The sequence below is a fragment of the Gracilinanus agilis genome, chromosome 3 (genome assembly GCF_016433145.1).
Source record: "Gracilinanus agilis isolate LMUSP501 chromosome 3, AgileGrace, whole genome shotgun sequence".
NCBI lineage: Eukaryota > Metazoa > Chordata > Mammalia > Didelphimorphia > Didelphidae > Gracilinanus > Gracilinanus agilis.
Window position 1 is genome coordinate 198,542,980 of NC_058132.1, and position 17,677 is coordinate 198,560,656.

The following is a 17,677-nucleotide window of genomic DNA, read 5'->3' on the forward strand; positions in this document are numbered from 1 at the left end:
CCCTGCCTTTACTATGATCATTTCTAAAAGCAGAATTAGAAGGGATTTTCTAGAACACTGGACATATAGAAACCTTTGTATGTGGACAAATATAATCTTGTTTCACCAAAAATTGTGCTTGGATAGGGATTTTTTTTCTAGTTAAAAATATTCATGACTTATTTTCCTAAAGAAAAAGATAATAGAGGTACACTTTATGAAGTAGAAAATCTTCTTCAAAAGGAAACTTAAAATAAGTTCAGTTTCTGCCACAAAACTTACTGCATAGTATTAAATTGTTTTGCTTGTACGTCATTTATAATAAGTGGGAAATTACTACTTGATTTTTATTATTAAATTTTCATATCAACTATCAAAGCCTTTTATTTTCATTTCTAATTGAAACATATTCAAAGAAATTTGTTGAATTTCATTACCTTATAAAGTCTAATGCAATGGTTTGATGTTTTATTTTGTCTTTTGCTGGGATTTTGTTGTTGTTTTTGTTTTTAGGGAGGAGAAGGAGGCAGAGGAAGAGATAACTGTTAGTGGTGCTCTGAATTGCTAAAAGATGTTGAAAACCTTCTCATAAAGCAGCTGTGTTGTTACAATATTTCATTTTTTTCCAGGAATGGGATTTGTTTTTCAAAACTTAGGACAGTAGGCTAATTTTAAACCAGGTGATGAAGTTTTGTTTATTTGTTTGGTTTTTGTTTTCTAATAGAGATGAGAAAAATTCTAGAGGTTTAGCTAAATTCAAGGTCACATGAAATTCAAGGGCTGATAGAAGTCTCTTTAGGCTGTCCTTTTCAAAATATTTCAGTAAGTAATTATTAGAAAAATTAGCATTAGGAAATAAAAAGAGCCCACTGACTCCTCTATTATTCTGATTATTAAAAGCCAATGTAGGAAATATTCCATCTCTCATTTAAGCAATATACATCTGATCATTTGGCCATATTATGGAAACCATTATTCTTCTCACCAGCCCTAAGAGACACCCCCAGTAATTTTAATCTAAAAGCTCAGTCATCCTGCTCTTCCTGCTTTGTCAGCTTTTGTGGAGTTTTTCTCCCCTTCCCATTAGTAGAAATTCTGTTCCCGCCGTTAAATAGTAAAACATTGTTTCCAGACTGCATATCAAGGCTGAGACACAATCTGAAGGTTCTGCAGCCATTCAGAAACCTCTCTCGCCTTGTTCCTGTAGAGCGGACAATGTCTGCAGAGTCCCTTGACTGAATGACAGCCTTTGAATGCCATTGTTCTGTACTCATACGAGGATGAGCAGAGAAGTATACACACATAGGGTGGATATAGCGTTTGTAATAATGCGCACTGCTGGTTATTTTCCTTTAAACTGATTTAAGAGTTGGCCCATGAATGAATGGAAGCAGATAAGAAAATTGCCCAGTGCTTTGTGTATCCCATCACAGCCTTTATTGCCTGCACTATTTATAAAATAAATCGGAAAAAAAGAAAGCCTGATTTTTAATAGGAAAGTTGTCTAGGCTAGGGTACATGAGCCTGGCAAAGGCCAAAAAAAATTTTTTTTTAAAAATTTAGTAGAGTTCTGAGTTTGAACTGAGTGCTACTGCTATTCCATTCTTGGCCTTGACACCAAATGAAAACTGTGATTTGGGACGTCAAAATTTACAAGAATATCAACCCCACGACTCTCCAAAAGGTGGAGAGCAAAAGGGCAGCTGGACTTCAAGAGGTGGGGAATAAAAAGTAAATAATGGGAGGACCCCAAACAGTAAGTGAACCAGCTGGCTGACCGCAGTGCAGCAGAAACACAAGCACTATTCTTGATCATGGGGCAGGCATGCTGTTCTCAAAGCTCTCAGGATGGGGTTGGGTGTGGGGAGTGTGGAGAGTAGGGGATGGGGGGGGGGGGTGAGGGAAAGGTACAGGAACAGACAATGCAGAAAAAGAACAGTGTTTAAAAAAAAAAACAAAAAACCCACACCCTTAAAAGGGAAAGATTCCAAGTTGAAACCAAAAAACCACCACACATACCCCACGCACCAAAAAGAAAAAGGACAACATCCATGCTTTGAACTCACTCATGCATTCCTGCCATCAATTTCATACCAGTGAGGTAAGGGGACTGGCAGGGAGGGCTCTCTGGGATTGTTGTGACATGCACACAGAGGGGACTCTTCCCATCCAGGCCTTAAAGATGGGCTCCAAAATCATAATTGCTCAAGTACCTTCTTCACAGAATGATAGCACATGTCATACTGGCCTTACATTCCCACTCTTACACACACAGTTTTCTTTACTCTACATTAGTTGATTTATTTTGGAAAAGATCCATTTGGCTTTCAGTCATGCCCATGCATTTCTAACCTTCCATATACATGCTTACTCCAACCAAGATATTGATAAGAACAAATGGCTAACATTCATAAACATCTGGTATACTTCATACACACTCTAGCAACACAAGCTTGAACAAAACATTTTAATGAGTCTTCAGAGGGAAAGCTTTTGTTGTATGATGTTGTCGTTCCTTTGGCCAAAGGAAAGTAGAAAAGTAAATTTAAAATAGGGTTAATTTTTAAGACCAGTAAGATGGTCGCAACAGACTCACCCTAATGTGTCTTGTCATTTAAGTTGTTATGAAATCTGATTAGAGAGTGGTTTTCCTACTCATCTGGTTAATGAACTCTCCAGGTAGACTTCCTTCAGATTAATCTGTAGGAAGGGGTTATGATATGCAAGAAGTAAGATGAATTCAAACACAGTTCTCTCGAGGAAATTTTGCTCTGCCTAACTCAGATTCAAACACCTTTCTTTTAAGTTCACATCTCATTCTAATTGATCACCATCCCTGCAACCTTCACCCAAAGCAGGACCCTGACAACTAGCTCAGTCATCCTCTTAATTTCAGGTTTGCCATGAAGTGGAATCGATAGTTTGGGATATAATTTACTGTGTTAAAGTACCTTCATCTGAGGCAGAAGGACCAGTTGCTCAAACTGGAGTTGAGGCATCTTACCCGAAACATCATGAGGGTTTTAGAGGAAGGTGGGAAGAGTAAGAACAGGTTTGTAAATGCATTACCTCAGAAGTCATCTGGTAGCTTGGCCTTTTCCATCTCAATCTTGACCAGTCTAATTAATTAAGATTATATTTGTTATTTGGGTAAATTCTTAATTTTCTGTTGGGACTGGATGACCCTTTGTCAAGATGCTGTAGAGGGGCTTTCTTTTCAGCTTGAAATGAACTAGATGATCTGTGGACTAATTTCTATTTTTTCCAAATGCCTGTCTGCTTAAGTTTTCCTACTGAATCACTTTTTTTGCATTGCAAACTAGTCTATGAAAATCAAATGTGATACTCTCTTTTGGAAACCACCTTAGCCCCCAAAGTTCATTAATATTTTTTTCTACATATGTGGAAATATCTAAGGTTCCTACAACAAGCATAAGATCTTAACTTATACTCCAAAATTGTTTCAATAGAATTATTTTCCTTGGCAATCTGTGCTGTGTCAAAAAATGGTCTTTTAATCTATGGCAACTTGAAGAATCTTGAATTTAGCAGATGTGAAAATTTTATGCAGAATGTTAGCTGAAGGGCTGAAAGTGATTTTATAATCCAGCCTTTTCATTTTGTGGATGAGAAACCAATCAGTAATTGTTGAATGAATGAATATTACTAACTGATTAATCAGGAGAATGGGCTCATATATTTAGTACTGAAAAGGTTATAGGAATCAGATCATAAAATTTAGATCACTGAGTCCAATCCATAACAAATGAGGAAACTGGGACCCAGGGAGTTTAAATAACTTGTCCAAAGAAACAGAGAGAATAAGTATTATCAGAGCCAAACTTGGGACCTCTGATTCCAAAACTCATCATCCTTTCCATAGCATCCTTGCTGAATATGAACTTTTATTTTTTTGAATCAATGGTGGAATTTCATGGATCCATACCCACTTTCTTAACTGAGATTCCCTATGCTACATGGAATGTGCCTGATATCTTATTTTCCCAGAATTGGCAAAGATAACTCCCTCCCTGCCGATGCAACAAACTCCCTGCACTGGACAACTCAGACAGAACTCTTAGGGTTCACATTTGCAAGAGAGATAAAGATCAGTCTTTCTTTGTTCCAGATCTGAGGATATCTGTAGTAAAGGTACCTTCAGAACAGAAATTGGAGATTACAAGTAAAGTTATCAAGAGTCAATTAAAAAATAATCTGTCTACATAATCTCTTGAGGAACTCCGGAATTTTATGATTAAAATTTGATCGCAAAATTCACCAGAAGGCTAATCAAAATTTAAAGTAATCTTAAAAACTGGAGAACAAACCTCCTGAACTACATTAAAATAACCTTAAGGCCTCAAGAATAATCAATAAAGCCAGGAAGTGCTCAATTAATGATTAAACCTACAAATAACTAAACTTAATGGAGTGCAATGCTGGAGTAGCAGTAAGGACAATGGAGCATTACCTCAGGAACCTGAAGTTTAATACCTAATTGATTTAGCATGATTTTGAGCTTACTTGACCCTTTAAAGTAATGTACTTGTCTCTTTTGTATATATGACAGGAGAAAAGGGAGCAGCAAGTATCAAAGCTTGTTTCTGTCCCTTGGAACACCATATCAGAAATCACCAACATATGGATGGTTTTTCAAAGATACAGAAGTAAGTAGAATTCCTAATGAGCAGTCAATGATGGATCTTTTGCTTAAGGCTTTTCATTGATAATACCTAAAACAGCTGGCCTGTTTTCAGGAAATCCAGTTTTAAACTGCAGAATACTTCTCAGTCAACTGGATTTGCTGCCCATGAAAAGGCATGGGGGAAAACTAGACAATGCTTTTTTTCCCCCCCATTTCAATGACAAAAGATTTTTAAAGTTTTGCAGAGCATGTTAACAGGGACAGAATGGGCCTCATGCTAAATGGTTTCCTTGGAATATAAAGCCTAAAACTGGGTATTTTTTCAACCATGTCTTTCTTTGAGGAGAGTAGGGACTAAGGATGATTTTTATCAAATAATATATAGTATGGCTGTGATTTTGATTGATGGAAAAATAAGCCCAGGTCTTTTGATGTCCCCTCCAGAGTTGTGTGCATTTACTTCCCATTGTCTTTCAAGATTCGGGACAAATCTAGAAGGATATAGATATATTAAAAATTTAAGAATGGGGAAAGGCAAATACTCTGAAATACTTGTTTTATCTGTCTCTATATATGCATGTATATATGTATCTATATGTACCTATTTATGTGTGTATGTGTGTATGTGTGTGTATGTATGTATGCATGTATGTATGTATGTATGTATCTATCTACCTACCTACCTACCTACCTACCTACCTACCTACCTACCTATGCATGGAAGAATCTTTACCTTCCATCTCAGAATCAATACTGGGTATTGGTTCCAAGGCAGAGGAATAGTAAGGACTAGGCAATGGGGGTTAAGTGACTTGTCCAGGGTCAGCCAACTAGGAAATGCCTGAGGCCAAATTTGAACCCAAGAGCTAGGCCTGGATCTCAATCTACTGAGCCACTTAGCTATTCCCCTTTACTACCTTTTTAAAGAAGAGTGATTAATATCTACCCCACCCTGGGGTTAACTTACTAGGTTAACAAAAGATAAACATTGTTCAACCCTTATCTCTTGGTTGCTACATGGCCTAAATAATGCCTTCTCTTCAAAAATATATTTGGGATAACATCCTATCACAGTTAAAAAGACAGCTGAAATTTCAATGAAGATGCTAGGATATTCAAGAAAGTTTTCATTTTTAAAAATCCACATGTATTTCAGTGTTCAATAAAATGATGCCAATAAGAATCATCACAGAAAACCAATTGGTACTACTTAAATTCAGACCATTTCCATCCAGTAGAAATTGCTGCTAGCCTCAGAAAACAACAATTGGCTACTGAATTCACAACAGAAATGACAAGACTAGACATTCTTTCAAGCCTTAAAAATTATGGTCCATTTATGAGATCAGTCTCCTTGAAACACGATTTCCCTTGAAGACTACATTTCTCTTTTTCCCAGGCTTGCCTTGCCTCTCAGCAGTGCTGAGAAAGTAGATAAACAGTAATGTGATACCAACCGTGAACTGCTGGTTCTGTCGTCGCCGTTGTGTCTACACACGGGAACAGAGGATTGGAGGAAGGGAAGAAACAGGAGGAACGGCATGCAAAAAAAGGGAAAATGGAAAAAATGGAACAGATAATATATGAGCAAGCTTTCAAAGAACATCGCGTGACAAGCAATAATAAATGAAAAGCAAAAAAGCATCTGAAGGGAGTTGCACTGTTTTAAGACATGCTTTGGGCTCAAAGCTGCGAGCCGATGAGGGAAACAGTAAATTCTTTATCTAGGGGGTCTTGCCGGGGTATAGATTGCTGGTCAGAAGTCAGGGGAACATGCAAAGTGATGAGGAACACCACCAGTGCAAACTCAGAGACTGGCGGATGGCTCGTAACGCACCAAGGCTCTCAGGACTGTGACAGAAAAGCTCAATCTGAAGGCTGGTTAAACAATGAATTCATACATTCAAACATTGCCTTTGTTTTAACCCAGCCCTCCCTGGTCACCCTGGCTTCTTGATTGCCAATTAGGAGTCACTGAAACAGTCACTCTCCCAAGATTTTTCAACTGCTTATGTCCAGACACCTGCAGGGGAACATATGGTTCAAGTTTTTCCATCCAGTGCATTATTTCAGCAACGTTTAGCAGGTGAATTCAAGCAACTAGGAGGCCGTAGGGAGGAACAGATTAAAGATTTTCACAGATTGGTTTCTCTAGACACACATGGAAACCATGGTTAGGCCACTCTTCCCTTTGTGGCTCTTAAAAACGTTACAGTCCAATGGCAGATGCCCGTCACAGAAGCAAACAAGCCCACACAATCTGCTGTATGCCACTTCAGCTCACACTAAATTCCTGAAGTCTAAGCATTCAACCATCCGTTCACACTGCAATCCACAGGCCACACTCATTGTTGGTGACTGCCAAGAGTCAGGGTTCCTTAAAGCTAGGACAGGAGATGACATTTTTTTCCCCAATGTTTGAGACCCACACTGTGGAAAAAAACACGGTCTGTTTCTTTCTTCATATATTTTCAATGCTGTTGAAGTTTTCCCCGAGCCTTCTGACAAGCTCTCAAAACCAGGCCTGTTGTACTGGCTCATCTCCACAAGCAATTCCTTAAGGGGCCCTGGCAAGTGAAGGCGTGCCATACTTTTATTTTATTTTATTTATTTATTTTTTTGGCTAGAGGGGAGGCAGGGTAAATTTCTGAGGAAACGCATAACATTTTAACTTCACTTTCCCTAGTCTGCTTCATTGCAGTACCAATCTATCTGGCAGCTCTTACCCATCTACTTCTACACATCTCCATTAAGATTCCTTCCATCTAAAATCCTTGGGCTGGAAAGGAGTGATAAGATTACGACACATATGGTCACCTGCAGCCACAGGCTGCGGGTGCCGCTCTCGAGAGGTTACTCTGGCAAAGCAGCTTGCCATCCTCATTTAGGATGCCATGATTTAAATGGGCATTGTTCTCATGGGGCTAAAGTCTACGAAGGCTTATTCTGATTTGATGTAGGCAATGTTTAAATGCACCAAAGCATTGAACATAATGATTTTTGTAAAAGAGCCTGGCACTTTTGTTTTCACGATTATAACACATGAGTTCACGTAGGTGTTTCCCTTCAGTTGGCATGCTGTCCTCAGCACCTTAGAACATTTGAAGCTGGAGCCCTTCCAAGTGGTCAGAATAAATAAGAGTTAACCTAAAGGTCATTCCAGGTTAACATGGCCTATAGCTGAGTTTCTGGAGAATAGATGAAGACCAAAAACAAAACAAAACAAATCAACTCAAATCAAATCAAATCAAAAAACCCAACCAAAAAATAAAACAAAACGAACAAAAAAAACCAAACCAAAAACAAACAAAATATACCACAGGAGAAAAAAATCACTATACTTACTTACAGATTCAAATCTGTATGCATAAAATATCAGAGTCAAAACAATACAAAAAGTTGTAGTTTAACATATTCCACACTTGGCTTCCCATTCCACAGGGTATTTATTGCCCTCCATGGTGGCGACATCCACATCTATTGTGGGTATCTGCTGCTTTAAATTTGGGGGTCATGAACAGACTAGGCAAACACTTACATTGCACTCGTGTGAGATGCTTGGTGGTAGAGGCATATGAAAACCTCCCCTAATTGTACAAGGGCTGACATGTTGGCTTGCCTGTTTTTTGTAGCAGTGGTTTTGAAACATTCATTCTAACCAAACACAGAGTTAGCATAAAATGAAAGAATGTGGTGGGGTGCAACAGGGCTAAAGTCCCCCAAAGTAACAACTTGGAATCAAACAATGACCCCAATTTACTGTCTTCCAGCAACACATTATGTCAGCTTTATGAAGAAATTAAACCCAATGAAGCTGGAAGCCAGGTCCTATGTGGGAGCTAGAAAATAAATTAGGAAGGAAACTTCACAGTGCAGCTCGCTTCCCCATCCTGGGGCCAGAAGCCCATCAAACCGCTTCCAAGAGGGGCAGAGCACAGCGAGAGAAAATAAATGCTGGCGGGACCAGGGATGTTTCAAGCAGTTAAAAGCAAACATATATCAAAGTCACACACCACAGTCACTGCAGCTGGAATGGCAATACCATGATCAGCAATGAGTTGGATGACTGCATTGGGTTGGATGGCTGCATTGGGAAACACAGACTAGCTAAAAAATTTAAAACAAGACTGGCGGAGGTAGGGGTAGAGAATCGGATGCTTCTATTTCCTGGCCTCGAACATTCAAAAGTATCTGGGAGGTTACCAGGCAGGGTTTCTCTGGCCAAGAACCACTTTGAGTGAATATGTGGGATTTTAAAATGGCGACCAATAACCTTCATAAGTATCTGTTTTGTATTTTGGAAGCATCAGATGACACAGCTGATTCTGCTTCAAAGCCTTACAACAGCTTCACACACAAGGTAGCTACGTTTCCCAATAGCAAGAGTTGTTCTGTGCATTAAAATGTGCTTGGGTGTCTCACACGCAGCGTGAAAAGACACAGCAATAGACGCGCCCTGCATGGTGTGGTAATCGGCACGCCTGCTCACAGTTTGCTGGCTCACTATCTCATCTGATCAAACCCTAAGAATATGGGCGAAATTTAAGTCTCGGAGCTTCTGAAGTAAATTATTATATTTTATATATATGTGTATATACATATATATATACATATATATATAATATAATATTCCAAAGTAAATTATTGAAAAACAGAGGGAACTGTCCACAATCTGACCATTGCTTCCAAGCCATCTATTTCTCTGATGTTGTTTCTAATCTTCCCCCCACCCCCAACAAGTCTTTGATAGATTATTTCAAAAGAAGAAACAGATCATGAAAAGGAAAGCTCAACTCAGAGTAGTTATGTTTTTAGCTAAAAAAAGGCTTCTCTTACTTGTAATCTCTCTTCATTTTAATTAGAAAGAGAAGTCAAATTTATTGCATGTGGCAAAACAAAAAACTAAAAACCCCAAACCAAATAAATTCCATGTTTTTGCAAAGCCTTTGAGTGCATAATATTTTAATAGTAACTCCCTGGTTATTTTATAGTATAATTAAAAAAAAAGAACAACATATCCAAGGAAGGGCCTTGCCATTTGAAACATGCAGATTTCATTTAATATTGACTTCTCTTTTTAGTATATTAGTTGTAATGGCTGTCTTTAGGAATTAATCTGAAGTAAATTTAGTATCAAATATGTATCATGTTGTAATATAAGATGTTATCTGTAAATGAGAAAGCACTGATAATGTGTGAACCTAGAGACACTAGGCATTTAACCAAATATTGCAAAAAAAAAAAAAAAAAATCCTGCATCAGAGGCAGCTGGGCAATATTTAGTTGAAACAGTCATGTGTAAGCTCCACTGTGGCACATTCTAATCCTTTCATATGGATTCTCTCCAACTTAGAATTGTTCATTGAGTGTGACAGACTGGGGGTTTAAAACTAATCCATAAATTAGTCCATGGTCTCAAACACAACGGGTGCCATAAATGAAAATGAAAATCCTAGAACAAAATTAAATTCACAAACTTAAATGCTTTTTTCTTCCCCAACTGATCTGCTGTACTCTAGCTTTACAATATATAGATTCATTGTAAATATTTGAGAAAGAGAGAGAGAGAGAGAAAGAGAGAGAGAGAGAGAGAGAGAGAGAGAGAGAGAGAGAGAGAGAGAGAGTGTATGTGTGTGTGCACATGTAACTGCTCACACACGCTCTTAAGGAAAAAAAGAACCCCACTGGAATAGCTATGGGAGCCAAACCCATTGAAGTAGCCTGCAGTTGTGAGCAGAGGATTAATTTGGACTGTCATAAGCTTAAAATTCAACAAAATTAAGTAGTTCAGACATATTCTCAATATACTTGTATTCTAGTTTATTTTCTTAACTAGAGTCAATAAGAAGCCAATAGGTTTTTTGATCAGTGATTAAATGACTTCTCTTTTCCTTTGCACAATCATCAAGTCACTTCAGATCTGATACTCTAAGGGGAGGGAGGTGTGGGTTTACCCAACAATGCCACATTCATAAATGATGCTGTATTTAATAAATGCTATTTATGATGCAATTCTTTTTTTTTACTCACTTGAAAAACACAGAAAGTAGAACTAATGCTTAAAAAGTAAGAGAAAATTATTTCCCACTTAGTTTGCTGCTAATTTTTCTTTCATCTTTGTTATGGTTTAATTAAAAGTTTTGGAGAGGATGAAGAAGTGGGGACAGGACAATACCTTAACCCACGATGGTAGCTAAATTGTAAAGTAAAAATAAAGTTCTCCCCATTTTTAAAGTCATGCCCTCTTTGAGAAGAGAAAAAAATTTTCCCCCAAAGAACAGCAGGAATGGGAGTTGATTCTTTGTCAAGCAACTTTGTTTTGTTAAAAAAAAAAAATCTTTAGAATTGTTCACTATAGCTGCTGCACCCCTGAGATCTTTTCATTTGCAAACCAGGTGTTTCACAGAATAATAGGAATCCATCTAGTAGTTTCATTAAAAGAAAAACCAATTGCTAAATCAAAGCAAATATATGTTGGTGAAAGAAGGAGAAGGAAGTTAAAAGGAAGAAAGGATGGTGAAGTAAGGGAAGCACTTTCAACATGTGTGTTTGGTAGCATTTTGAGGTTTCAGTTGACATTTATTCAGTGATGAAAATGGTAAAGTCTTACTTTGGGAGTCCATGACTGTATAACCAGATATCCATCACAATGTCACCCATATATTCCCTTCCATTTCTATTAATAGCTTTAACACTTTGCATACTGGGAACAGAGAAATATTTCAGAATTATTATTTAATACTGAGCTGTTTGTTCATATGGCAAATAAAGCAGCTCTTTATAAAGAAAATAGGTATCAAGGCTTTGATGCCAAGTTGTGGGGATTTTTTGCATATCAAATATAAAATTTTGGGAATGAAGGGAAAAAGCAAACTTTTTGAATCTCATACTTTTTCTCACACTTCAAATACAAAACTAAATTATGGTCAGGTCACATTCAGTTTTTCCTTTTTTTCTCCCATTTTTCTATTTCCTTCTTCTCTTCCCATTTTAAATCCCTGTGGATGGAAATTATATGTTGAGTTTACTGTTATTATGTTTGCTGCATTTTTTTACCAAGAATACAAAGACCTGATGGAATTTTTTTCTTAAGAAAGCATACATTCTTTTCTTTTCTTTTTTTTTTGGGGGGGGGGGAAAGGGGGCATGGTTTATGGGAAAAAAATAGGTGGTAGGAAATAATAAATAACAGCATATCTACTCTACAAGGATGCTGTTAGCAAATTTTATTATTGATTTTGGGATGAATGATACTTGGCACTGAAATTAATAGCCCCAAATTTGCAGGGTGTTTAATCCTAAATCATAAAAGATATCTCAAATAAGAATTTTGTTATATCTCCAACATCTGTTGTAAATCATCTATTTAAACCTCCGACTGAAGATGAATCAATGATTCTTCCTGTTCTCTACCTATTTAATTGACTTAATTATTTTAAGTTGTCCCAGTTTAAATTCTTCTTCTTCCATGAAGTTTCTCCTAACTACACACTTCAAAGTGCCCTCACTGGACTTCTATAGCAACCATTTGTTATCTTACTTGTCACCTGTGTGACTTACTTTTTATAAAGATTCTTTTAGGATAATGACAATGCCTTATTTTAAAAGTATGCTTATACTTTATTATCTTCTATAATATCTATCACAGTGATATGCATATGATGCATATGGGTGTTCAATAAATATTTGTTTAATGAAGGAAGGCAGACATTTTATTACATGCTCTGAAACTTTTAGTAATATGTGCAATATATTGGCATGAATTAGCCTAAGTGGAGGAGCTAGGTGGCACTTCCCAGCCATATGATCCTGAGCAAGTCACTTAACCCCAATTGCCTAGTCCTTACCACTCTTCTGTCTTGGAACCAATACTTGTGTATCAATTCTAAGAAGGTAAGGGTTAAAAAAAAAAAAAAGAATTAGCTTAAGTGAAACTTCTGGAAGATGACATTCTTGTGTTTAGTTCCATAAAAGAAAATCATCCAGCAACTTACATTCTATCACACTGGTCATTTCAACCATCAGTCTTACTGATGAATCTAGCACTTGGTACAGTGTCAGCACATAGTAGGTGCTTAATAAATGGTTACTGACTAGGACTGATTGCTATAATTTCTTTCTTCCAACTTCCAAAAGATACAAAAACATCTTGTTTGAACTTCCCCATTAAGGAAATTACTGACATCCCTGAAGGACAACAGAAACCTAATTTTCTTCATTAGAGATGTCTTATACGTACTATAGACAAGATGTCCTTTGACTACAAAATAAATAAAATTAATATTGGGGAAAAACTGTTATTACCTTCAAGTGACAGAGATCTTTTCAAGTTTTCTTACATACAAAAAAGAGGAATTACTTCTTTCCCAGGAAATGACAAAGTACTTTCAATTAGTTATATATACATTTTTAAAAAGGAAACTTTTATTATGATCTAGTTCATCTTTCTGTGAACATTTTAAAGGAGAATGTTTTAGAACTTGACCTCGATGGCTATTCACTTCTAACTGTAAGATGGTTTTACTTTCTACATTAATTGCTATTATTTAAAAAAAAATACAGGTTTCTTTTATTTTTAAACCTTTACCTTCCACCTTAGAATCAATACTATTTATTGATTCCGAGGCAGAAGGGTGGTAAGGGCTAGGCAATGAGGGTTAAGTGACTTGCCCAAGTTCACATATCTAGGAAGTTTCTGAGTCCAGATTTGAACCCAGGACACCTCCCACCTCTAGGCCTGGTTCTCGATCCACTGAGCCACCGAGCGGCCCCCAAATGCTATCATTTTTAAGATATGATCCAAAGATTGGGCTCACTTTGGGGAAGATTCCCCTTTCAAACTGTTGAGGAGGTTTAAAAATGAGTTCCATGGAATTATCTGCAAGAGGCTTAAACAAATGTTCATTCAGGATCAGCCTTAGATAAGTAGGATTCAATACCTGGGTTATATCAAAATAGGCCCAAGAGACATTTCTCCAACATGGCTGTCAGGAGCAAGCTTGATCCAGCTGGTGTAATGGGGTTAAAGATATTATTACCAGACACAGAGACAGATGATTGCAAAGACACCTAATATATGGCATAAATAAACTTTAAACAAAGTAAACACAGCGGTGTGGTGGGATCACTTTTTAAAAACATTCTATGTGATGATGAGTCTATGCAAGGAAGATTTACCTCCCCTAAAGTAACAGCTGTCCAAAATCTGTATTATAACAAGGACTCCAGGGGCAATTTAAATTATGCAATTTGCTCTGCCATATCATATCGTACATCTTAATGAACAAAGCCACAAGGACAATTTGGAATGATAAAAATAAAAAAAAAAAAAAAAGAGGGGGGTTGCTTAGTGATAACAGCTGAAACACAAAGAGATGGTCAGAATATCAATGCACATAGAAGATACTGAGAGAACAGACAGTCATGGGACAAATCATGATGATGTTACAAATGTAACCAAAGCCAATCTCAAGAGTTTGAAAATTCTAACCAACCTTCTGATGATTAATAAAGAAATAATGCAGTGGGTTAGGGCTTGATTTGAATTGACTAGTCAAATCTAAGCAATGAGATGAGTCTTAAAAGTTTCATTTGGTACTTTTAATCCTGGTAAGCCCTACTGAGAGTTCTAGCTAGGATGTTTGCCACAAAGTTCACACCGATCTGAAAAAGATAATTTGACTGGATTTACACAGATCGGGTGACAAACCATAAGTTCTTGACATCCCTGGTTTAAGGAATCTGTGCACCCAAGCAGACTGAAAAAAGACATAGTTTAATCCACTTTGAGTAAATTGAGTGAAGGTTAAACATGGTTCAGTAGAAAGACTGACTCTCCAACCCGGAAAGTGATTTAATTATCCTAGAAGATACAAGATAATATCAGAATACTTCCTTTCAGAAAAATTAGAAATTAGATTGCTTGAGTTTAATAATATTTCTCTACTGCATTTGTACTTTTTTTGGTAATGAAACTCTGACTTAGGGAATATTTTAGTTATCGCATTTGACTGGAAGAAGAGAAGTAGATGACTAGCTTTTTGTATGATTCTTATTTTATTCTGGTTTTTTTTTGCAGGGGGCTCAGGCTTTATGTTACTGTCAGTAGTATTTGGTTGTCGAAGCTTTTAAGGCTAATGGTGGCTGTAATGTACAAACAGTGCAAGAGACAAGAAGAGTGGAAATTAATTTAGATATCCATTTGTCAAGACTCGGTTTGGAATATTTTTTAGGAACCAATCTAAATCTAACAGAGAGCCTGGCCCTTTAGAAATGGAACCTGGAATCACTCAGTCCTATAACCTTTAATCTGTTTGAAGAGAAGAGCAGATGTTAAATTCCATGAGTGTACATATCAAGCCTTTAGGGCAAGATAAATACATATAAGGCTGCTTGTTAAGACAGAGTAACCCTAGAAGATCACATCCATCAAGGTAGGGGATTCAACAAAGTTGTTTTAGTAGCAATTTCAGTTTAACTACTCTTTGGTGCCAGTGAGAGCCAGGGCGTTCATTATCACAAATGCATTCTGTGTGGGGAGAGGATCCAACCCCTAACATCAAGAGACTAAAGTGCATCTGTGAGATCATCTCACATTACTTTGAGCTGAGAGGCCAGCAACTTAAAGAGACAGAAGCCAAGAAAAATCCTGATTAAAGAGTCATTTGACAAAAGGAGAAAGAGTACTGATTGGTTTTTTTAAATTCTCTCTTAAATTGAGGCCCTGCTATAAGAGACTGTAATAACAATGGATTGTAGTTCTTTGAGGAGATAAGATTAGTTTCAATCTGCAATTACAAATTAAGAGCTGTGCAATGAGGTAATTCTAAGTTTCAAGATTGATTGTGAGGGAGGAGTTGAGTGTTAAGAAAAGTTTTTTTTTTTTAAATATAAGCTAGAGAAAAGACAATAACAAATGGAAAATGCTACCTCATATTAAAAATAAGTTGGTGTTGTGGATGTTTATAGGCTGGGTGACGAAGTTCCTAGCTATAATGGATGGGAGCTATTGGACTTGGGCTATTTCTCACAGATATTAAAATTTTTAAATGGCTAGGTTGAACCTGAACTATGGCAAAGGTAAAAAACCAAAACTCCTGAAAAATTTTCCTTAAAGATTTCATATGCAGTACAGGGGAGATTCAAGAGATCTAAATTTATATGAAGAGCCAAAAGATCTAATCAAATTTCTCATGAGATTTTTATGAAAACCTAGGAAAGAGAACACAAGTCTAGTCACAGATTAATACCTGCATAAGAAGTTGGGAATGGTTCTTATTCAGAAAAGTCTATATTAGAATAGTTCCAGGGACAAATGTCAGGAAGGGGCATGGTACTAATTTACAGTATTTTCTAGTGAGAAAGGAAATGGAGTGACTTTACTTATCAAACAACTAAGTTTACAAATCAAAGAAAATATATGAATGTTTTTTTTTTAAATTAGGAAACAAATTGGCTGAAAGTGAGCTTAAGGAGAGACAATAACCACTTGGGAAGAATTAGAATTATACTCTTGCTCTTGCAATGTCAGATCTAGCATTTGGAGAAATACTCAGTGGGGCTTACTCCAAAGGTTCTCTTGGTTTGACTGTAAAAGGCTGGAAAGTTAAAGCAATGGCTAAAAAGAAACAGAGATAAAGGAAAATATTATTGTATTTAAAATTGATGGTTGTCTTCTCTTACCCTAAATGACTTGAATTTTTGTAACCTCTATCACAGAGGGAGGGCAGAAATATGAAAGGTCTTGAGAACATCAATGAAAATGATTGCTACTGTATTCTGGGTAGTGAAAAGGCAGAATGATATATGAAGAGAGGTTAACAAGACTTTTAGTCTATAAGGAAGCACAAAGAAAGAAATGTATAAAATAGAGAATGTTCAGAGAAGTCAATGAGGCCTCTGGCAGTCTCATTACTAATAATCAAAAGTGAAGGGGAAATTACATTTAAAAGGGGGAAGTCTTTCCACTCATCCCCATCAAACCTGCCCCCACCCATTAACTCATAGCAGATATTGAAAATAAGCAAAAATATATACTTAGAAAGATTCTTAAGAAATACCATATAGTATCTGTTGAAGCGGGGCTTCTGTAAGCAAAGAAAGAAGACCGTCTATGAGATGAGGCAAACAGTATAGGAAAAGTCTCCAAACATGGGCTATCACTTTTGACTAAAAGACAGAATCTATGCCTGCTCTATGAGAAAAAAGCTATAGTTCCACTTTGATCTTCTTAGCTATACTAGTGATAGAAAAAGATGATAACATTTCCCACAGTTATTCTTTTGAGAATGAAAGATAGTTGTATATTTAGTAATATGATACAAGGAGGCACCTTATGGAATACATATTTCTTCCCCAAGGCCTTCGGATGTAGCCAATCTCTGGGGCAAACCACAGAGTGGCAATATTTATCAATTCATTAGACATAGCAATGAATAAGTCACCATCAACTTTTCTGGTAGCTAGGCAGACATTTTACCCTAATCTTTTGCTTAGATGGAGGTCCTTAAAAAGATGAATCCTTTGCATGAGGTATAAAGTATTTGATCTGTTTGAGTTTGGGTATTTTATTTTCAAATGCCTCAAGTTAAGGACTCATTGGGGTCTACAAGACTCCAACTTAAGAATATAAGTTCTACTGGTTTTTTATGCTGCCAAAATGAAGGAACTGTAAACTTCTCAGTAAAGAATTGAATGGAGGTTGTCAGAGTTTTTTGTATACAAACAAGACAATAAACATTCAGGACATTTCAATGGTAATGAAGGTACCATACCTGTGATGATGGTAAGGATGGTGGTGGTAGTGGTGGTTGTTGTGGGAGGAGGGATAGTTGTGGGGGGATCTGGATAAAAAAAAAAAAGGAAAATCAAACCCACAATGCTGAACACAACAATGATCAATAATGCCAAAACAGATGTACAAGGACATTGAGATGCTTGTTTGATGCCTGTTCCCCTTTAAAAACAAGGTGGTGAACTTCAAGCTGTTTTAAAGATTTTTTCCCCTTGTAAAAGTATCCCCAGGCCTGATTTGGAAATGCTAAAAGAAGGAAA

The 17,677-nt window shown here is 36.8% G+C and overlaps 1 protein-coding gene across 5 annotated transcripts in view; it reads right to left on the reverse strand.

Moving 5' to 3' along the window:
* The window catches only part of CADM1 (cell adhesion molecule 1), a 370,211-nt gene that overhangs the window by 16,517 nt on the left and 336,017 nt on the right, over positions 1 to 17,677 (reverse strand). For 2 of the 5 annotated variants that reach the window (XM_044669582.1, XM_044669581.1), the window contains exons 8-9: positions 17,398 to 17,466; positions 6,082 to 6,114 (exon numbers count right to left, since the gene is read on the reverse strand). The exons of 1 other annotated variant lie outside the window; for it this stretch is intronic. In XM_044669582.1, the coding sequence (XP_044525517.1) occupies positions 6,082 to 6,114; positions 17,398 to 17,466 (102 nt within the window). The remainder of the gene's footprint in view (positions 1 to 6,081; positions 6,115 to 17,397; positions 17,467 to 17,677) is intronic. 2 more of the 5 variants (XM_044669584.1, XM_044669583.1) reach the window with 2 other exon arrangements.